Source organism: Clarias gariepinus, chromosome 8, assembly GCF_024256425.1.
Source record: "Clarias gariepinus isolate MV-2021 ecotype Netherlands chromosome 8, CGAR_prim_01v2, whole genome shotgun sequence".
Lineage (NCBI taxonomy): Eukaryota > Metazoa > Chordata > Actinopteri > Siluriformes > Clariidae > Clarias > Clarias gariepinus.
The window spans coordinates 171,879-192,992 of record NC_071107.1 but is presented as its reverse complement, the minus strand read 5'-3'; the positions used below and the strand labels follow the sequence as shown (position 1 = coordinate 192,992).

Here is a 21,114-nt window from a genome sequence, read left to right as displayed (position 1 = left end):
AGCGGGAGTCCGTGAGCTGGTTGAGACGAGTCTAGAGAGGTGAAGAGAGCGCTGGAGAGAAGAGGCATGAAGATCAGTAGGAGTGAGACATTTATTTACCCACATGCTGTTTTACACGCTCAGTTACACACATTAAGTAACACAGACGTCCTCGCACAGATGTAGTGACACACGTAATAACACAAACATAGTAACGCATAAATAGTAACGCACATGTGATCACACATCATTACGGTACATGAGCTGGTGGGAAATTTGGACAAAGTTGGGTGACCTAAGCTGATATGCTTGCATTTTATTTATAATAAAATGAATATATATTTAGAAATATATACTTTTATATATAAATAAAGTGATAACACAAAACAAAAATTATAACCTAATTTCTTACATTAAACTTATTAAGTTTTTTAAAGGTTAATAGAAAGTTGAAAATAAATAATCTTTAAAATAAAAAAGGTGAAGCACTGTCGCCAACAAATCATAATTTAATATAATAATAATAATAATAATAATAATAATAATAAAGTAAAGAATATTAGTCAATATTGTAAAGAACAGAGAGGTGAGCAGGAGAAAACCAGAAATATGGGAAATTTATGGGAAATACTGTATATCATAAAAGACATGTTTGAATGTTCTTGGAGGAATTTAAGCATTGAGTATTGACCCCTGTGCAACAGAGTAAAATAACATTTGTGCTTTAGGCCCAGTGTCAATTTACACAACGCTTGAAAGCCTTAATTAGTCAAAGTCTTCACCTCCAAATAATCAGTTCTCACTGACCTCCTCTGCAAACAGGGAATGGAAGGAAGACTGATTTTCCAGGCTGGAATCTATTAATTAAATCAATAACGTGTTGACCTTGCAGTGCTAATTATTCATTTTGTCAAGAGCAGCACTAATAATGGCAGCTAATTTCCCCACGAAATGCAAAGCTGAAGACTTCACAAGCGATAAACTTAAAGACAAGAGCAGTAATAACCTAAATCAGCTGACTTTACTAGTGAAGCTCTGGAGGAGTCATCCTCGATCGGTGTTCATGTATCACATAGAACTTTATGATGTTAAAGGGTGTTATTATCATTATTATTCATAATATAGGCAATATTATAGACAGGATATTCAGTCACAGTTATGCCTAATTGTAAAATTTTAACTTGGTGTAAATAAAACGTCTCAGGAGTTCATCTCCTCTTCTGATTAATTAACCTTCATTAACTGTGGAGCCTCTTTAAATTAACCCGTTATTACTTGATGCAGAACACATTAAGTGTACGCAGTTTTTAGGGCCCAAGCACTATGACATCAGCCCTGAGTCATCATACTGTAGTGTGTGAAGGGCCCTCTTGTTCTTCTAAGGATATTTTTCCCTCCATTTGGGGCTTTTGTGGGTAATAACATGTTAAAAAAGTCATAGAAATCAGCAGACTGGTTGGAATCTGCTGCCATTAGGACGTCTGAGGTTATTTTGGTCCGTTTGCATGGATCTTACTCTACCTAGGGGATTTATTCCATCAACACTAAACCAGGCCTATGTGATCTCAATACACTGAGGATGCAAAATTGTAAAGGAATTTTTGATGTCTCAAATGTTTCTTTTCTCAAGCCAAAAAGTGGTTAATTCCTTTCTGTGTGACATCACATTGTGTGACATCACATTGTGATGCTTTTTTCCAGCATCTGGGGCTTTTTGGAGGTCTACACATAAAAGTCCCCCTAAAATTATGCCATAATGGTATTGGTGCTGGGTGGCGACGCCACAGGGCCCATCCATCGTTGCTTGAAACTATAACCTAATAGTTTTTCGTCTCAATCGGGAGTGGGAGAATGATAGAAGTGCTACAATCATTTTATTCATCATTATGCATTCTTCACTTTTACTGTAAACATGTGATTTGTCATGCAGCCATACAGCTGGGGGTAATGTTCACATCTATCATCAGAATTGTGGAAAAAAAAAGAATGATAGTTGGTGGAAAGTTACAGTTAGAGTTGTAAATGACCATGGTTTGCAATCGTGATGAGCTGAAAAGACTCTCAGATTCCAGAGAACATGAAATAAAATTGAGCTGAATGGGCTATAACTGCAAATTCAATTCAATTTTATTTTTATAGTGTTTTTTTGACAATTGACATTGTCGCGAAGCAGCTTTACACAATCAAAACAATTATTGGAATAATAATATATACAAATACATGGATGCCCCATGTGTCTCTCTGGGATGCGTCTGGTGTCTGGGAATGATTCTCTCTACCTAGAAAATGGTTCTGGCCTTGACTGGTGTTGGCAACTGTTTCTCTGGGGACTTGACAGTTCGATAGTTCAGGACTGGAACTTCTTACAAGTCTACCTGGGTCTTCAATAACTACCTGGACTCCATATTAACATCAATTAACATCAGCTATTATAGCTGAACTGCCTCCCACCCTACACACTGTATAAATGCAGATCAATGACTGCTATCCGTTATCACCCAGATGAGGATGGGTTCCCTGTTGAGTCTGGTTCCTCTCAAGGTTTCTTTCTATTACCATCTCAGGGAGTTTTTCCTTGCCACTGTCGCCCTCGGCTTGTTCACCAGGGACAAACTGACCATTTTGATTCATACAAATTCACATTTCATACAAACTTAAATAATTCTTTTGATTGTGTAAAGCTGCTTTGCGGCAATGAAAATTGCTAAAAGCGCTATACAAATAAAATTGAATCGAATTGAATTGAATTATTGAAGTTTGTATGAGATGTGAATGTGTATGAATCTGAATGATAGTGTAAGATCGTCCCTGATGAATGAGCCGAGGGCGACGGTGCTGAGGAAAAAACTCCCTGAGATGGTAATAGGAAGAAACCTTGAGAGGAACCAGACTCAACAGGGAGCCCACCCTCATCTGGGTGATAACGGATAGCAGGGATTGATCTGCACTCATACTGTGTGTTAGGAGGCTGGAGGTTCAGTATAACAGGAGATGTGGAGAAGTTCATATGGAGTCCAGTTGGTTATTGGAGGCTCAGGTAGACTGTAGGAAACTTCAGTCCTGAACAGTATTGAGTGACTGCAGTCACAAGTCCTCAGAGAACAGCTGTCTGTATCAGCCGAGGACAGGACCGTCTTCATGTTCACCAGGATGAACACAATGGGTTTCCAAAAGCTTGAATCTAGGGCTTTAGTGGACATGGACTCACCTAAACCGGACAGTTCAAGACCAGATATGAACACAATATGCAAGTACTTCAATAAAAAAAAAAAGATCTGTTCTAAGTTCTGTTTGTTAAAAGTCGACCTGGTTCTGGTTGGAGTTCTGGATGCTGCGGAGGACGGCGCTGTATGGTCTTCCTGGGGATGCTCGGGGTGACTGAGGAAGAAGGTTCCACTCATGCGAGACATTTTCCTCCGATGGCTCGTGACTGCAGTCACTCAATAGTTCAGGACAGAAATTACCATGAACTGTTTTGTACCCGAGTGTCTATCAGTGAAAGTGGACGTGATATCAGCTCGAACACATTTCCTGGTATATAATTGAACTTTCAACCTTAAAGCACACAGATACAGCAGGGACCGATTTATGTTCATACTATCTGTTATCACCCAAATGAGGATGGGTTCCCTGTTGAGTCTGGTCGCCCTCAGGGTTTCCTGTTGCCCTCTCAGGGAGCTTTTTCCCTCAGCACCCTCACCCTCGGCTTGTTCATTAGGGACAATCTGATCATTACAGTTTAATATATGCATATTTTTTAATTCTGTAAAGCTCCCTTATGAAAATGACCGTAGTTAAAAGAGCTAGACGAATAAAACCAAATTTAATTAAAAAGTCAATATCTCCAGATCTACATTGAATAGAATGTCAGCAGATTTAAATAATAATAATTAATAATAAAAATAAGAACAATAATAATAAGCAACCTGGTTTCATGAGTAAACCCTGGACCTGGCAACCCTGTTTCTGAGCACCAAGCTTTCCCTTCATCCCTGCAGCTTTCTGATCCTTTTAGTTATTCAAATTTCCTATATGTGTTTTGTGGCTTTTTTCTTTTTACCTGTCTGTTTTCATTTGAAATTCTAATTCTCTGTCATTATCATATCCACTCTTCGAATGGCCTCCGCCGTGGACCTCGACTAGCATTCATGTAAAAGCCTTAATGATTAAATCCACCCACCTCTGGCTCGCATTTGTTAAATCCACAGAAATTCCAGCAGCAAGTCAGTTCGTATGTTTTAATAAAGGTGTGTTTGTGAAAGCACATGTAAATATGCTGAAGTCAGAGTCCTAAATGTTTGATATGGAAATTAGCACACGGAGACTGGACTATTTAATCTGTCAGCTGCAGACAGGAGGGCTGTGAAGTGAACATTCCCCTGTCTAAACAGACATATTTTTTCTCTGCGTAATTACAGTAGGTAGCGTTAGCACAGAGAGTGCAAAAGTGGCATTAATTATGCTGTCAGCTCCCATGACGAGATTAACTAATCTGCAGCAACACGACAACCCAGGGGAGAAAATGGCCAGCACATGGCGTGTCGAGGAAGCCGATTCGTTACGAATTAATGATGTTTATTTTCTAATAATTAAAGCGCTAACCAACTTTGCCTTTTTAACAGGTATAAAGTGTCATTTTCTCTTGTAAAACTTTATTTAATTAAAAGGTTCATGGAATTAAATGGCCGCATCAGAAAAGTTGTGTTTTTGCCAGGCAGCATAAAACAATATTCCTTAACTGTTCGTAGTAACAATTATAACCACTAAAAGTCTTTAAATCCAAATTTTCCCCTTTCTACTTAAACGTTCTTTAGAAACAGCTTAGACTCAAAATGTTTAATACAATGACATTTATTAACATTGACTTTATTAGCACACCTGACGCAACGTTATAAAGTCCTACTGTATTACCCTCAGCCGACTCAAAGTTTATATGAGTAACAAGTTGTTTTTAATTCGATGATTAAATCCATTTTTTTGTTTGTTAGTTTTGTTTTTCTGAGACGAAAACGTAGTTTTGACGTTTTTCTAAAACTGTCAGCTGAAAATAACAACATTGGTTCAGTTATTTTTCATGCAACTTGCGTGACTCCTGACACACACTTAGGAGGGGTGTACAAACTTTTGACTGGTACTATAAATATGTGTATACAGTATAATTACACTTCACACATATGTAGTAGAAGTGCTTTGAGAGTGTAACAGTGTATTTATCAGTGTGATAATTAATGTATGTGTTATAATAGATTTTTTTTGCTCATTGATTTCTGTCTGGGTGATGGATCTTTGATTACATCACTGAGAAGAGCAACATCCTCATTTGTAGATCCCTGTGGGTAAATACCGAGGAGAGGAGACTCATTACATTCCATAGAGGAGACGGCTTCAGGTTGTGAAGCTTTAGGCTGCATTTAGACTTCAGACCTGGCATTTATTTTTATCTACCGTCAATGTACATGTTATTCTTTAAACAACAAAAAAAGAAAGAAGAGAGGAAAAGAAAAAAAAAACAGATATGCAGTGTAAAAGCAGTGTTAGTTTCTAGGCGTAGGATAAACACTACTTTTATCCTGGCTTGATCATTTACATGTTCATTTTAGACCAAAGACCAGACATGTTCATGACACGACTTCTATCCTGATATGAGCGGTTTCTTCACGAAGGACTCCGCCCCCATCCACAGGACTTAACTCGTTAGTTTGATAAGAATGGAAATGACAAGAGTCATCTGACGTGGTCTTCACCATCACCAGGTTTTAAGAAGACCTATGGGACGTTCTGTGACATGTGACGAGTGATGTGTCAGACAGCGTTCTCCACTACAGTCATCAAAACTGTCATGATATCTTTTGGAAGACTGGTGTCCACGTCTCAGGAGACTCCTAGAATCTGTGCCAAGGCACACTGAAGCTGAATTTCGGTTTCCCTCCAATCTCCCAAAGTCATTTCCTGTAGATAGATGACCTATTTAAATTGCAAGATAAATTGTCTACAGTTTTAGATAAAGCGTTTCTCAGTGGTTCTTTAAATGGTTCCTTTGGTGTAGTGATGGTCCTAGGGCAGCGCATATACCTGTTTATTTCTCCAGTTCATCATTGGGGATCTGAAATATTACTTGTACACTTATCTGCCCGTATGTTTTAGATTCTTGCAGTGTTCTGGTTGCTACAGGATCGGTTTCCATCTCTGGATTTGTAAATGTTTTGGAGCTCGCTTGGAAAAAAAAGTTCATGGCTTATTTATGAGTTTTGTTTGAAGAGGAGGTGAGTAAATGGTGCTGCACCAAAGGTGGTTTTGACCTTTTCCTATAAGAAGTAGGTGCTTCTTGCTCATGTTTGGCAAAAGTACCATCAAATGTTTGAAGTCTTTTTGCATGTTTTAGTCATTTTAAAGCTTAGAAAGTCCATGTTCATGTTTTATTAAAGGAACCACAGAAATGATAAAAAAAATATATGTTTTTGTGTATCAGAAAGAAAAAAAGACTATACTATAAGTTATCTATATACCTTTGTCTCTACATTGGTCAGAACTTCCTCTTTCAATTATATGTTTTTGTGTTTCATAGGGAGGACCAGAAACCAGTCTCAGAAAATCTCTGTCCATTTGTTTGTCTGTCTGTATGTCTGTATGTCTGTCCAGGCGATTTTGTCACAACATTACACAAAACTGTCCGGACAGAATTGAATAAAACTTCGGCAGTTGTTAGGTATTTGCCTTAAGTTTAATCTGCACCATAAATCAAAATGTTAAGTAGAAGTGATGATTATAACTATAGAGGTTATGAGCAGTTTTGTGCCAGATTAAGTTACAGCATCTTGCCCTGTGAAAAGTAGACTATGAAAACTAAACCTTTAAAAAATCAATAGACCTATCAATGTATGTTAATTTTTCTTGCAGAAATTTTGACTCGTATGTTCTGAAGCTCTGGCGCTAATAAAAGCAGTAATGTAAAGCGCCACTATGAGATAAAACACAGGTCGATAGGGCGAGCGTATCAGCAGCAGTCCAGGTGTAAAATACCCTAACTGAGAGCACAGTGTTATGTGCTCAAATCAAAACATTGTGAGTAATAGCAATGTTATGAAAAGTCATGTGCAGGATGTAATAATCTATATTACATGGAATATTTTTACTGAAGTGGTATAAGTGAATGTGCTGAACTCGTTTTAAGACAAAACTTTTTCCATTTCTCATCTGTGATTCACTCTCCGATTACCGAACAGGGAGTGTATTTGTCTGAGCACCAAAGAAGGACAACTTAGTGTAAACAAGGCGTAAGATACTCAACCTTACAGAATGGGATTTCTTTGTATTAATAAGTTAGACAGAGAGTTCTGCTGTACAGAGAGACACACAGACATGGACGTGGGCTTCAACCTCAAATAATAATAATAATAATAATAATAATAATAATATCACTGATTACAGTAAAGATCAGATCAGATTATTATTAGCTTTAACCTTTTACCTATGTACAGTATACAACCTCTTTAACCACCAATGATGCGTACTGACGCTAGTTTCTTTAACTATTGAGAATCCAAAAGACTTTTTTTTTTTTTTTGACAGGAGCAATAGAGTTTCTTTAAGTATTTCATCGTGAGGTTGATCTTTGCAGTTTCAGTTGCTTTGCCTGTGCATCAGCAGGTCACACAATATGATTTTGCTCATGGACAAGCATTCATTTCCTTAAAATTCTTGTCAGAGTTCACAAAACAGAATAGGAGTGCAATTACATCAAATCGCTTTATGGTAATTATGGCTTTCCAAAAATAACTGGCATCCACTGACAATGAACCCCATACACGTCCTGGAGCTGTGAGAATCTTAGTTACAGGCTTTCATGTCTTAATATAATACTGTATGCTACTAAATTTCCACTTGTCTGTAAGAATCATTTTTGGAAATAGCTGTATTGTGCTGTATTGTGAGTCAGTCGTGTCAAAATTGCAATTAATGCTTGAGTCACATTTCAGTTTTGGACCAAAATCAGCTCAGCCAGACCGTAACACGCTCTATAGTAGTTCCTCATCATAACCTGGTCATGTACAGTATGCTCTATTACTGGGCCCTCAACATATTTATCTGCACCTCCTATACGTTAATATGGACAGTAACATTGCGTACTGTAGCTTTGCTGGTCACGCTGACGTCCCTCCAGACCACGCTCTCCATAATTGCTCCATTTGTCTTTAAATGAAACATTCAATTAAAATGCAATTTCAGTGAACATTACTATTGTCATGTTCTAAAAAGAAAGTTTCCCACTACTCTGTGTTCCGCAGTTTCCTCGTGGACATTAACCTGAGGAGCGCTTCACGGAGGCGGTGTGCACTGAAAAGATTTAGGAAGGATCTGAAAGTCCTCAAGGGTGAAATTGAAGCAAGGTACACTTATCTGAAACTTCCATGTGACCACTTAAATCCGAATCATGTGGACGATACACTGTAAAGAATTGCTCTACTCTCTACAATAATACACTGTGTTCACAGTAGAGTATTACTTTAAATGTCCTCTCCAGGTCGGTACAGCGGTGCGCCTGGCATTCTGGGAAATTCTTCTCAGTACTAGAAGATTTTTATTGTAGCAATGTATTGTGTTATTTAGCTACAGTAGCACTGCTGTTAGTCTAATGCAATAACACGTGTAAAGCTTATGATGCAGCGAGCCGGGCCGTCAGGAACAATACCGAGTGCAAAGAACGTGTTTTTTAGAAATCAAGTCAACAGACGAAGGTGTTTAAAAACTGTATTTATTTAAATAATTTCTGGGTCAATATCACTATAATGTGCCTGCAAACCTGTCATTTAATCTGTTGAAAAAATATCATTTTTAATCTCATTCTTTAGGTCATTATGGTTTATTAGGTAGACCCTAAGACCTTTGGTAGGCTGTCAAAGAGATCAGTCAACTGATCAATAAACTGAGGACAATTTAGGAGTAAATTGCAAAATATATCAAAATATATCCACCCTGTCATCGACAGATTCAAAGGAAAAACATTTTCACTGCACAGTGATTATAAAATGTACATTTTCAGAAACATAAACTATCCCCTTCTCAACAATATATTTTAATTCATAGAAAAAGTCTGTTTATAATAATAAAATCAAACTAAAATGTGGTTCAAAAACTCTGCGCACATGTCCACCCTGTCATTGGAAGGTTTTATCATGTTGTTTGTGCTAAAGTTAGCATTTAATGAGCACACTGTGGACCTTATCTAAGTGATTCACTGTGACTGTGCATTGTTTATCACATATCTTTAGAATTTTATATTTATTATTATTATTTCACTATGACAGGGTGGACATGTTAAGCGTGACAGCACCAAACTAAAAACACAACATGATAAAATTACAATATATTAGTGTGAATACTTGATGTACTCACAGCAGTTGTTTTACCCTCTTAGACAAAATAATGAACTTGGTATCACTAATCGCATCTCATTCATTATTATTATCGTTTCACTTACGCATTGTTTATTATTATTATTATGAAAAAGTAATATAAAAATCAGTTATTTGTTTTCTTGAAGAATTTGTTGAAGACAAAAAGACCGTATGAAATGAAGTTTAATGTTGTGTCATTTAACCACTTACTGCACTCTGACTTGACAGTGGAGCAGCATGTGGGACATGACAAAAATCACACACACGCACACACACACACACACACACACACAATATTATATAATAATAATAATAATAATAATAATAATAATAAATAAATCATCGTTGAAATCTTAACTTCTCCATTTTTCCATTTCATCTATTAAATAGTTAACGTACCTTGAACTATTTTAGTGTAGCTGATGTAATTAGCATTAAAACATGCTAGCTGAAACAACTTGCTGTCTGTTTTTATTAAGGACTTGCTAAAACTCTTAGCGCTTTATTACTGTGCATTTCAACAACTTAGGTTTACATTTCTTAAAAGTTCTTGGTTAAAACATAAACAGCAACAAACTAATACAATGTGCTACTTCAGTAAACACTACAGTAAATAAATACTATAAATATGTTGTATATTCGTATATACATTGTCGCCTTGCACCTCCAGGGTCCGGGTTCGATTCCCAATCCCAAACTGCCCCTGCTTGGGTTTCCTCCGGCTGCTCTGGATTCCTCCTACAGTCCAAAGACCTGCAGATCAGTTTAATTGGCATTCCTAAATCATGTAGTGTGTGTGTGTGTGTGTGTGTGTCCTGCGATGGGTTGGCACTCTGTCCAGGGTGTGCGCCCCTCCTGCCTATAAATACTGCCCTCCTGGATACTGTTAATTTACTGTAGTCTTTAATGATTTGGCGCATTATATTGCTGTTTACATTTAACCAGGTCTTTTTAACCAAAGTGTTATATCAGAGTAAGATGTGTTAATTAATGCAATCATTTTGCTTCACTTCCTACTGTATCTCCTGGGATGGGCTCCAGGCCCCCCACGACCCTGAATACAGGATAAAGCGGTATAGACGATGAGTGAGTGTGATGATTACTGATATAATCGGAGCGAGGTCCTTAACTCTCAACTGCTCGGGTGTATAATGAGATAAATGTAAGTCCTTTGAATAAGAGCATCTGCCAAATAAGAAAAATGTAAAGGTCGAGGAAAGGGACGAAACCTGGAACGGGATGATCAGCAGGCGCACATACTGTACAGTGTGAATGTGATAATCAGGTGTCCACATACATTTGGCCATAGTGAGTACTCTTTAATCACACTGATGCTTTGTACTGTATAACTAATTGTTATATTTGCAGCATTACGCCCTTATCCAGGACGACTTACTGTACATCTTTATCTTGTTATTCACCTGAGCAGGTGAAGGTGAAGGGCCCAACGAGGGGGAGCTTGGTGGTTGTGGGGTTTGTACCTGGGACCTTCTGAACCACAGTCCAATGCCTTCACCACTGATCTACCCCTGACCCTATAGTTAATTGCCTCTCGCTGCTTAACGACTTTACCCACCTTAAGCTGCTCCTCAAAGGTCAGGTCCAAGTCGCATGTATTAAATATTCCCCTGATTTATCGTCTTTTTGAACCTGGATCGCAGAGATTCAATCACAGTTTCATCATTTTAGGGTTTCGTTTACATTTCTCACTTCCCTCATTCCTCCTTGAGGTATTCATGATCTCAATGGCTCATACGATCTTGTTAAAGTTCGGTATGAATTATTAAGTTTTAAAAGAGCTAAATTAGAGTAGTTCTGCCTTTATTATTTTTTAAAAGGTGTTGAATTAAGCAATATGACGAGACGATAGTAGGCTTTGCCCTTGTGTCTATGACTACATCACAGATGTGTTAATATTAAGCACAAGACCTCTGATATTGCTTGTGTTCTTACTGAACAGACCTACTCTCACCCACGCTGAGACACACAGTTAGTGTCATTAACCACTGGACAACACCTGGGACACGCCCACTCATACATACATGTATAGTTACACATCACAGTGCTGTTACTGCCTGTTATCAGCACTTGTGAAATAATGCCTCTCGTCCAATCAGATTACTCGATCGAAACTAATTGTTGTATAATGTAGGTTACGGAAATGTTGCACTTAATCCTTACGAGTAACATTGTCATCCTACGGCTTCATGGTTTCTGAGGTTCGAAGTTTTACCTTGGGTTTCCTCCAGCTGTGAAATTCACAAACATCTTCTTTAAACCAAAGCAGCATATGCACAAGACAAACGTGTAAAGTGTACATTCACAACTTTTATTGGCATAAATCTTTAAATACTGACATCATTTTGTCTAAAACAAGAGTGAGGACAGCAGGGGTTCGGGTGGAAAAAAAAAAAAAAGGTTGTCGTGTCCTACTGTTAAAGGGTACACACGTGTATCATATGCCAATACAGGATGGCTGATACAGCCACTAAAAAAAAAATGTAATGCAAAACAATTTACAATTTTACTGGCTGGTAGTTTACAGTATACGTAATGCCAAGAGAACACTCGAAATCAGGCTGCGTAAAACATCGCCCTGCATCACTTAGACATGGTGGAGGATTCACGTACTGTAATTCTGCACTAGCATCTTTTCCAAATATATCTATAATATATTTATATTTATATATATTTATATTTATATATATGTACACACGGATACATTTACAATGATACAATGGAAATACGTTGTCTCTCGGTTAGATTCAAAGCACACAATGCTCTCGTTGGCTAGTTTAAAAAGGCTTTAAAAAGGCAGTCTCAAGAGCAAACGTGGCCGTGGCACAGCTGGGTCCGCTTTTTTTTTTTCTATCATCTCATTGAAAATCATACATCAAGCGTATGACATTTACAAAAGAACCTGGCGTGTTTTCCTTGTCCGAAACTATTGTTTGTTTGAATTTCTGTATTCCGTGCACGATTTGATCCAGCAACTGGCGAGATTGGGCATTCGTCTGTTTGTACGAGACACACTCCTAACCTCGAGGGAAGTCCACGGAAAAGCAGATCCCTCGCTTCTCTCTCAACTCAATGATCGGCTGAGACGACTGTCCTGTCTGTCTTTGTTAGAGTCTTCTCAGGAGATGTTCTTCCTGACAGACGCCTCTTCTCAGACTGATGTCATCCAGCACCATCTCTCCAGTGTGACCTCTTCGCCTCTCACCCTTCACAATCACCTACACACACACACACACACACACACACACACACACATGAACACACACACACAATCACTTAAATGTAACAGCATTGATCTAACATGGTCATGTACTTATTTAAATGAAATCTTTTTTTTTTCAAAGCTCTTGAGTTCAGTCTTAATGCACTTGTCTGGGTCACAACGACCTTTTTATTATTATTTAATTTTTAGTAAAAACCAGAAGCAGCACAATGCTAATAGCAAAAAGCAGCTTTATAGAACTCTGGTGAGGTAATAGTAATAAAAATAAATAAATAAATAAATGAATCAATCAATAAGTCCATGACAAAGTAAATAAATAAATAAAAACCTTAAAGTGCCCCAATTATGCCATTTTAAAGGTTACTAATATTGCTTAATGAGTCTCTTAAAACAGGTTTACATGTATGCAAGGTCAAAAAACACTTTAGTTTTCTCTAAAAATAGATTTAATTTTACCCCATTTCTAAATGATTCGTAAACGACTCGTGTGAAGCAGTTTGAAGATTCAGTCTGTCTAAACCCCGCCTTTCCGTGAGCCCTCACTGCTGTGATTGGTCAGATGGCGCGGTGATTTATGATTGGTCTACCGCTACAGCGTGTGACGGAAAACGAAACGCCCATGACCATAACTGAACGATGGCTCTGGAGACGCGTCAATACATAGAAAAGATGGCGTCGGTTTTACCGTGTAACAACCAGATAATTCTATATTAACTGTGGCTACAAAAATCGAGAGGTCTTTTATTTTTGTGTCGGTGTTGCGTTTAAAGGCCGGGGAGCAAAAAGGGCAAACACAAACAAGTAAATAAAGCGAACGTGTATTATACAAAACTAAATAAAGTAAATGAAAAAGGTGCACAACAACCAAACAAAGATATAAACAATATTTACAAACTATATATAATAAACTGTATGTATGCGTGAACGCGAGTGAGTGAGTGGAAAATGTCCGAAGTCCATGTTTATTGTACAGTATGCGTGTTATCCGAGTATACCGAGTATGGTTCGGTCTTACCGGGGTTAATGAAGTCCGAGAGGCCGATGACGGAGGGTGAGAAGTCCGGGAAATATGTCCAGTCAAAGATCATCCGGTTAAAAATTCTTCGAAAGAAAATGATCCACAACAATCTCTCCTTCTCTTGTCCAAACAAATAACGGCAGCGCTGCTCCACCATTACTACACCCCCCCCCCCCCACACTCTTTCCATTTTTGCATCCACACACGTGATGTGTACATGCCCCGTGCCACTTCGCGAGTGTTAAGTTCAGTGAATGGTGGAGAATAAACAGTTAAAAAGGATTTTGTGTGCTCTCGTTTTTTGATTGTTTTTTTGAATTACAAAGTGTTCAAGCGAACCCGGCAGGAATGCTCGTGAGTGACGGAGTGACGTGGATCCGTAACAGAGTAAAAATTGCACTGTTAGCGTCACAGATAGTGCAGATAGTTTATGTTCACATACAGCTACATGACACTGCATTAAGGATCATATTTGAAAAAGCATAATAGGACCTCTTTAAGAGGAACCAGTGGAGACTCATTCTCACTCCAGACCGTAGGGATTATAATCTACTACAGTATCCAGGGAAGATGATCCACCGATGTATTGGATGAATAAAACTGGGATGTTTTTTGGACGGATAATTACAGTACTGTGTAAAAAAAGTCTCGAGCCACCCATCAGTTCTTCATATTTTGCTTCCAAAGAGCTCGGACTTTCTTTTATTTGGTGAACTAATGGAGTCCTAATAGAGAGAGTTTTGGCTCTTATATTCTCGCAGGCGTATTTTCAGGCCAGTCCCTGTATCGGATCAGTTTCAGAGGAAGGTTTTTTGTTTGTTAAGCCACACACAAAAATACAACAACACCTAAGCCTGTCGTAATAAAACATTCGTTCCTCATTTCATCATTTCAATCATTTAATTTAGTATGATGAAATGGGGGGCGGGGTTAAGACTATTGCACAATACTGTTCTGTATGTTAATTATTGTTTATACATATTATTATTATTATTATTAAAACAAATTTTGTTTCAACATATCATAAAATGTATCATTCTGTTCACTGTAAAGGAAATAACTGATACATTTGTAGTCATTTGTAGCGTTTTTTTCAACCTTTAAACTTTTTAGTAGTTTCAAAGCATTATTATGATCAAACCACTAAAATATTATCCATTATCCATTTTAATGAGATATACAGTAGATATGGATTTATTTATATTTATCCCCACTGAGCAAATTAAAACCCTCCTGAGAGTGTAAACGTGTTTAAACAACGAGCCATCCTCACCTCTCATCTGGGGTCGGATTATACATCGCTACTTGTACAACCTGCTCGTTTACACCACTCTCAGAAGATCATGCTATCATTCCGTGCGTAGCTACGCTATTCATTTCATCTCAACACAGCAGTAATGTGGATCTGATACTCACACTCTCCAGGCCGTTGCCCCACAGTGTGATCTGTGTCGTCCTCCAGCCGCTGCCCCCTGTGCGACCCCACACCGCCGGACTGTGCTGTCGGCCTTTCTGCACAAACACCTGCAGCATGCCCACGTGGTGACCCGCCAGCTTGTGCCGGAAAGCCAGACACAGGTTACCCTCGCTCCAGGGAGACGCCAGGGGGAGACTGAGCTGAGCTCCACGGCCACTCCGCTTGCCCAGTACTTCTGAGATGGTCAGATACTTTCCCCCTAAAATTGAACCAAACACAAACTCCTATGAAACAAGGCTGGGGAATAATATTCCATCTGCAACATGATCATTTTATTTATTCAGCTGGACGGAGAGCGAATGATCAGTGTTGTGTTCATGTTTATCTCCATAAATAGATTTTTCTTGGCCAAATAATTTTCTTTATTATGTCTAATCTATTTTTTTAAGTTTAAAGACATTCAAGTGTCGTGAATGTCGTGATTGGTCAAAAGGTGTTGATAAATTTTTTATAACAGCGACTTTGACAGCAGGGCAGCAGTGTTAAAGAGGAATCAAAGCTATCATTTTAATAGGAACATGTTACATAGTGTAATGTACAGTACGATGGACCTTCAGCATGAACATATTTTAACTGTGTAAATTATTTACCTTTTCTTTTAGTTTATTGTCTTAAAAAGGGAGAAAAATGGTTAATGCATGGTAAATACAGTAAATAATATAAGAAAGTAAGTTGTTTCATGGATGTTTTACACCAATACATGGAAATACCAATGGAGACAGTGTATCCCTCTAGGATCATATTCCTAAATAAATAAAACTATTTCAAAAACAATTCCACATTGCCATGGTATAGAAGGAGCCACACTTACACTGGTGTTACATACATTAAATATATATTAAGGATGTACCAATACTGTAGCTTTGGGTTCACGCTGGGTCACATCATACCACCCTGTCATTGATTATTTTCCTATAAGAGCATGCCTCCAAGCATGCCTCAATACTTATTCATTATTTGTTGCACAAAGATGGAGAGAAAATCTTTTGAAAGTGTAAATTTGCAGACACACAGAACTAGTGGTGTTCATACTGTGTTTATTTACTCGGCTTTTTCTTTACGTTGTGAAATGCGATTCACTCGACAAGCAGTTACTGTAATGTACTGTACTGTACTACAGTTACTCTACCTGACGGGTCTGGTACGGTCTCCCAGTGCACGTCTCCCTCCTTGTGCTGGATCCAGTCACAAAGACCCTGATCAAAGGAGCAGCTCAGAACTCCATCCTCTAAAACACCGAAACACAGCATTACAAAGTCATTCAAAAATGCAGCTGGATTCCAAAATTTGACACAAAACACACCTCTGAACTCGGTACTGACGCAGTCAGATAAGCTCAGAAGGCAGATCAGGCAAGCATCAATCAGTTTGTTGGAGAAATGGACATTTGCACCCTTTAAAGGGGCCCAAGAAATCTCTGTCCACGCCAGAACTACTGATCCTGTTTTTACGCTGAGTGCCAGGATACAGACTGAAATCATTAGACAATTTGTGTACCTCTGACCTCACTTCTAGCAGCATGCAAAACCAGCGGAGAGCAACCTGGGCTCACGTCCCAGACCCACACACACACACACACACACACACACAGAGAGAACCCTGGTTTAGACTATAAAAGGAGTTTTAGCCGTATGTAATGAAATTAAGACATTTCTAAAGCACTATATGTATTAATGTACTGTACGTATATACAGTATAAATTAATTAGGACTTGCATTTACAAGCATGTATTATTCCTACTTTTTTAAACAATTTATATTTAAATGGCAGATAAAGTACCACAAATCTGCTTATATAAAACTGTTTTTATAAGTGAGTAGGCGTAGCGTTTTTTATCACTTTTATTACATAAGGATATATCTTTATTAGTTTATTATATAAATGAATAATATTTAAAAATGTAGTGGTTTTAGTGTTAATAAAAATAAACCAACCCTTACAACAACATCCACAATAATAATAATAACAATAATAATAATAATAATAATAGTAATAATAATAATAATAATAATTCTATTCAATTCAATTTCATTTGTAAAGCACTTTTAACAACAATAATGGTCACAAAGCAGCTTCACAGATTTAAAAGAAAATTATGAAAAGTGCATAAATCAACCAATAAAGTGTTAAAATAATAATAATAATAATAATAATAAAAATAATAATAATTCTTATGTCTGCTGATAATCTAAATTAATTAATGACAGGTTCAAGGCCAAAGAATTAACTTTATTATGTATAAACTTCCTTCTGAAGACATGATACGGCCACGGTGTCTTGATTCTGATTGGTCAAAAGGTGTTGATTAATTTTCTATAACAGCAACTTTGACAGCAGGACAGCAGTGTTTAAATCAAAGTTAGTTATTAATGCATAATCCACCTTAAATGTGTTATAGTTTATTAGTTTATATAGTTACATATGAACTCATATTAGAACAATTAAAATAAGCTCTTTGGTAGCTTTGGAACGTTACCAGCCCAGGACCTCTGCAATCTACAGCACAAGAAGCCCCTTGCAGCAGTCGGGCATTTTAGCCAACTTTGGAGCTCTATTCTGTTTTAAATGATGCTCATTAGTGTCCATCATGTCGCATTGTATATAATTCAGTTATACAAATCAAGGCTTTTTTATTTAATAGACCATTTTATGCTATAAAGCGCAAAACATTGTCATGAATAAATACTATTAGTGATGACTATTCTAACATTTTATCAACATAATCCATAAATAGCACCAGATTTGGTCTTTTCAGGACACATTACAAATGAATTATATACATGATTATGGTCCAGACTGAATGTCACTGTATCAAATATAGACATAATGATATAAAATAAAAATCATTATGTATCCTTTCCTTTATCCTTTAAAAAGATCAGGTTCATGTGTCAATATTAAGTGCATTGAAGCTGCCTGAACGCTTAGCTGAGCTGAGCTGGTAAATATCAACAGCAGGTCAAACTACAAGGATGTACAGTGAGATAGTAAGAAGAAGTGTACTGCACCTGGCTCGTCTTTCAGCTCGTCCTCAGTGTTACCCAGTTCGATGTCTAAATCGATGCCGAGAACGTTGTTATTTCCATTATTCCGAGGTACTACAGGGAACAAGAACAAAAACATAAGAAGATAAATAATACAGAGATTTCATTCTAGCACAATATCTCAACATTCATGTTTATTTTTATGAAATATTCATATTTAATACATTTACACCGTGTAAGTACCAGAAAGGTGCATTTGAGGAATACCTTATGGGATTTTTTTTTCTTTCTCCAAAAGCGTTATGATGGATGGTTTGTAATGTTTTGCATTATTTAGGATGCGATTTTTAAGGAAGAAATACATAAATTCGTTTAATGTAACACCAACAAAATAGGTAAAAAGTCCATCATTTAAAGAATCAACTAAATAACCCATTCGGAGAAAGCCACGAGCTGTCCAGCCACTTCTGTATGCACAACCTGAGAGACGGCCGTGATTGGCTGGTGTCACGCTGATCGAAAGGTTATCTGATATCCAGGGGAAAATGTCCGAATTATAAACAGTGTTTGGTTTAAGGTTTTTAATTTAGGCTGAAACATACTGTGTTATGAAGGCACTGTTGTAGTGTATGTTTGTTTTAGGAGCATTGTTTTACAGAACAGTGTGGGAGGAATAAAGTGGTAAGTGTGTGCCAACGTTGAGACATTACTCATTTGTTATCAGGGCATTCACAACAAAAAAAAAAAAAAAAGAGAACCATTACTATTTTTTAAAGCTTACCAAAACCGAAACTAACATCTGTGAAAGAGAAACTCTCTTTGGCAGCACATTTTAGAAAATCGGACACCTCCGAGTGGGAAGACGAGGCTCAGTGGTTTAAGGCTTTGGGCAAGCAATCAGGAAAGGTTGTGAGCTCAAATCCCAGGATCCCAGGACTAGCAAGTGCGTGCCCACTGTTAGAACCTCCAGCTAGAATTTTTACCCGTTCAGAATAAAAAATGTCAAATTAGCAAATATAAATGTGGTTTTGCTCCTGATGTTTGTTTAGACGAAAAGCCAAGAAGCCTTCAACTCTTTTGTTAAGAGAGCCAGTGCCTTGGCGCCATTCACGACTTCACGAGTAAATACGTTCGATCGGTTTCCAAGTCCGCGGTAACGGCGGCACAACTGGATGAAGTAAAACGACACCTCTGGCCCCCAACGACAAAAAATGTCCAACGGACCCTGAAATGAAACCAGCTACCAAAACACACATTACCACTAACACTAAGTTTGGTTTAAGGATACCATAATATGGTCTTGATATCACATTTGTAAGCATTTTTATCAATATTTGTGAGGCAGCAGGATTTCACCCGCAGTATCTAACATAATAAATGTCAACTATGAGTCACCTTTTAAGTCTTAACTTTCCATTTATTCATTTGTGCATTTAGAAACCTTGAGACATCTTCTATTGCTGTACACACCGGCGTCATACCTAGCCTTTCTGCTTATATACAGCTTTTGAAATACGTATTGATTCGGTGCTTTGTATTTTCTTTAAAGCAAGAGAAAGATTCAACTCCAGGTTCCTGTATGATGTTACAGTACATCTCCTTATACACAGGAGATAGATTCTCCATGAAGGTTTTAAAAGATTTTGAATATGATGCCAGTGAGGACTCATACTGTATATACATCACACACACACACACACACACACACACACACACACACACACACACACACACACACACACACTTCACATAATACAAAATATTACTTTGTAGGTTTTCACTGAAGCCTTTCATGAATCATTCAGCATTGTGTTATGTTACATACTGTATTCTGTATCACTGCAGGATGTATAGTGTAGTTATGAGCTCCATGTGGAAAGGGGTTTCTTTCATGGTGTTCTAACCTTCATGGGCACAACCTGAAGGACCCTCAAGGATTTAACTTTGTTTACAATAAAAAGCACTAAAATAAAGTCTTGATTTGGCAGTTTATAGCTGCTGTGATGTTATTAATTACATTAAAAAGTAAGGACCAGTCCTGACCTCGCTCCAAGACATTTCCACACATTTGGGTCATTAAAGGAGTTCCTGGGAGGCCGGCGTTTCAGACCTGAATCAGACAGGCAGTCCGATCACAGTACTGATTAAACTTTCTACCTTGATGGTGTCTAAGCTCTAGTGAGACACTGGGATAAGTGCATTAGTGTATCAGGGGATTATATAGAGGAATAAAGGGAGTTTTTACTCTCAGGACTGAGTTCTGTTATTCTGTACAATCAAAAGTCTCACTTTGACTTAAACGCCCCTCATAATTACTTTGGTTACCTTGGTTTTAAACCACTACTCATAGTTTAAAAAACCCTAGTTGCGTACTAGTAATGAAGAAGTAAATTATGTTGCCTGATACTCAGGCTTTCTGTTTCAGGCCCCAGGCTCTTCCCTCGGTTTCGTGTTGCCCTTTTGTTGCCCTTTAACTCTCCACCTCTGCTGATCTGTGTTTCCATTCATCGCTCCTGGTTCTTTGCAAACATTTGGAAAACCAAACAGAATGGTGCTCAGAGGAGACAAGAACACGCTTAAGGCTAAACAAAGTCGCCCTCTCAATCTTCTCTCTCGAAACAGTGACGAGGACCCTATGGTAGGTTGGTGACATTTCCCTGCTCCGCCTGTGTGCCAATTATAGAGCAAGATAACGGCGAGGAGATAAGGCCACGCGCCCGAGCCTTAGTTTGTGATTATTACATTGATTTCAATTACCTCCCTATCTTGTATGTGAAAACCGCATTCCCCAGATGTGCCCTCATTCCAGTGCCGATAAATAAATTAATGAAATAAACTCACAGAGGACAAAGTCATTACAAAGCACTACAGGTGTAAGAGCTGCCGCTAGCGTTGCTGCCCTAACTACTTCATTCAATCATTACTGTTTTGAATCAATTTCAGAAATGTGGTTCTAATGAGCTTCTTCTCACATTGCCCAACATCTCAGCCACGAGATTTTTTACAGCCGCTGGGTAAGG

At 37.9% G+C, this 21,114-nt stretch overlaps 1 protein-coding gene across 5 annotated transcripts in view; it reads right to left on the bottom strand.

The window, feature by feature from the left end:
• Positions 1-11,682: 11,682 nt before the first annotated feature.
• The window catches only part of npnta (nephronectin a), a 67,283-nt gene continuing 57,851 nt past the window's right edge, over positions 11,683-21,114 (bottom strand). For all 5 annotated transcript variants that reach the window (XM_053502370.1, XM_053502374.1, XM_053502372.1 and 2 more), the window contains 4 exons: positions 18,119-18,208; positions 16,240-16,338; positions 15,050-15,309; positions 11,683-12,610 (listed from right to left, as the gene is read on the bottom strand). In XM_053502370.1, the coding sequence (XP_053358345.1) occupies positions 12,500-12,610; positions 15,050-15,309; positions 16,240-16,338; positions 18,119-18,208 (560 nt within the window). In that variant the 3' untranslated portion in view covers positions 11,683-12,499. The remainder of the gene's footprint in view (positions 12,611-15,049; positions 15,310-16,239; positions 16,339-18,118; positions 18,209-21,114) is intronic.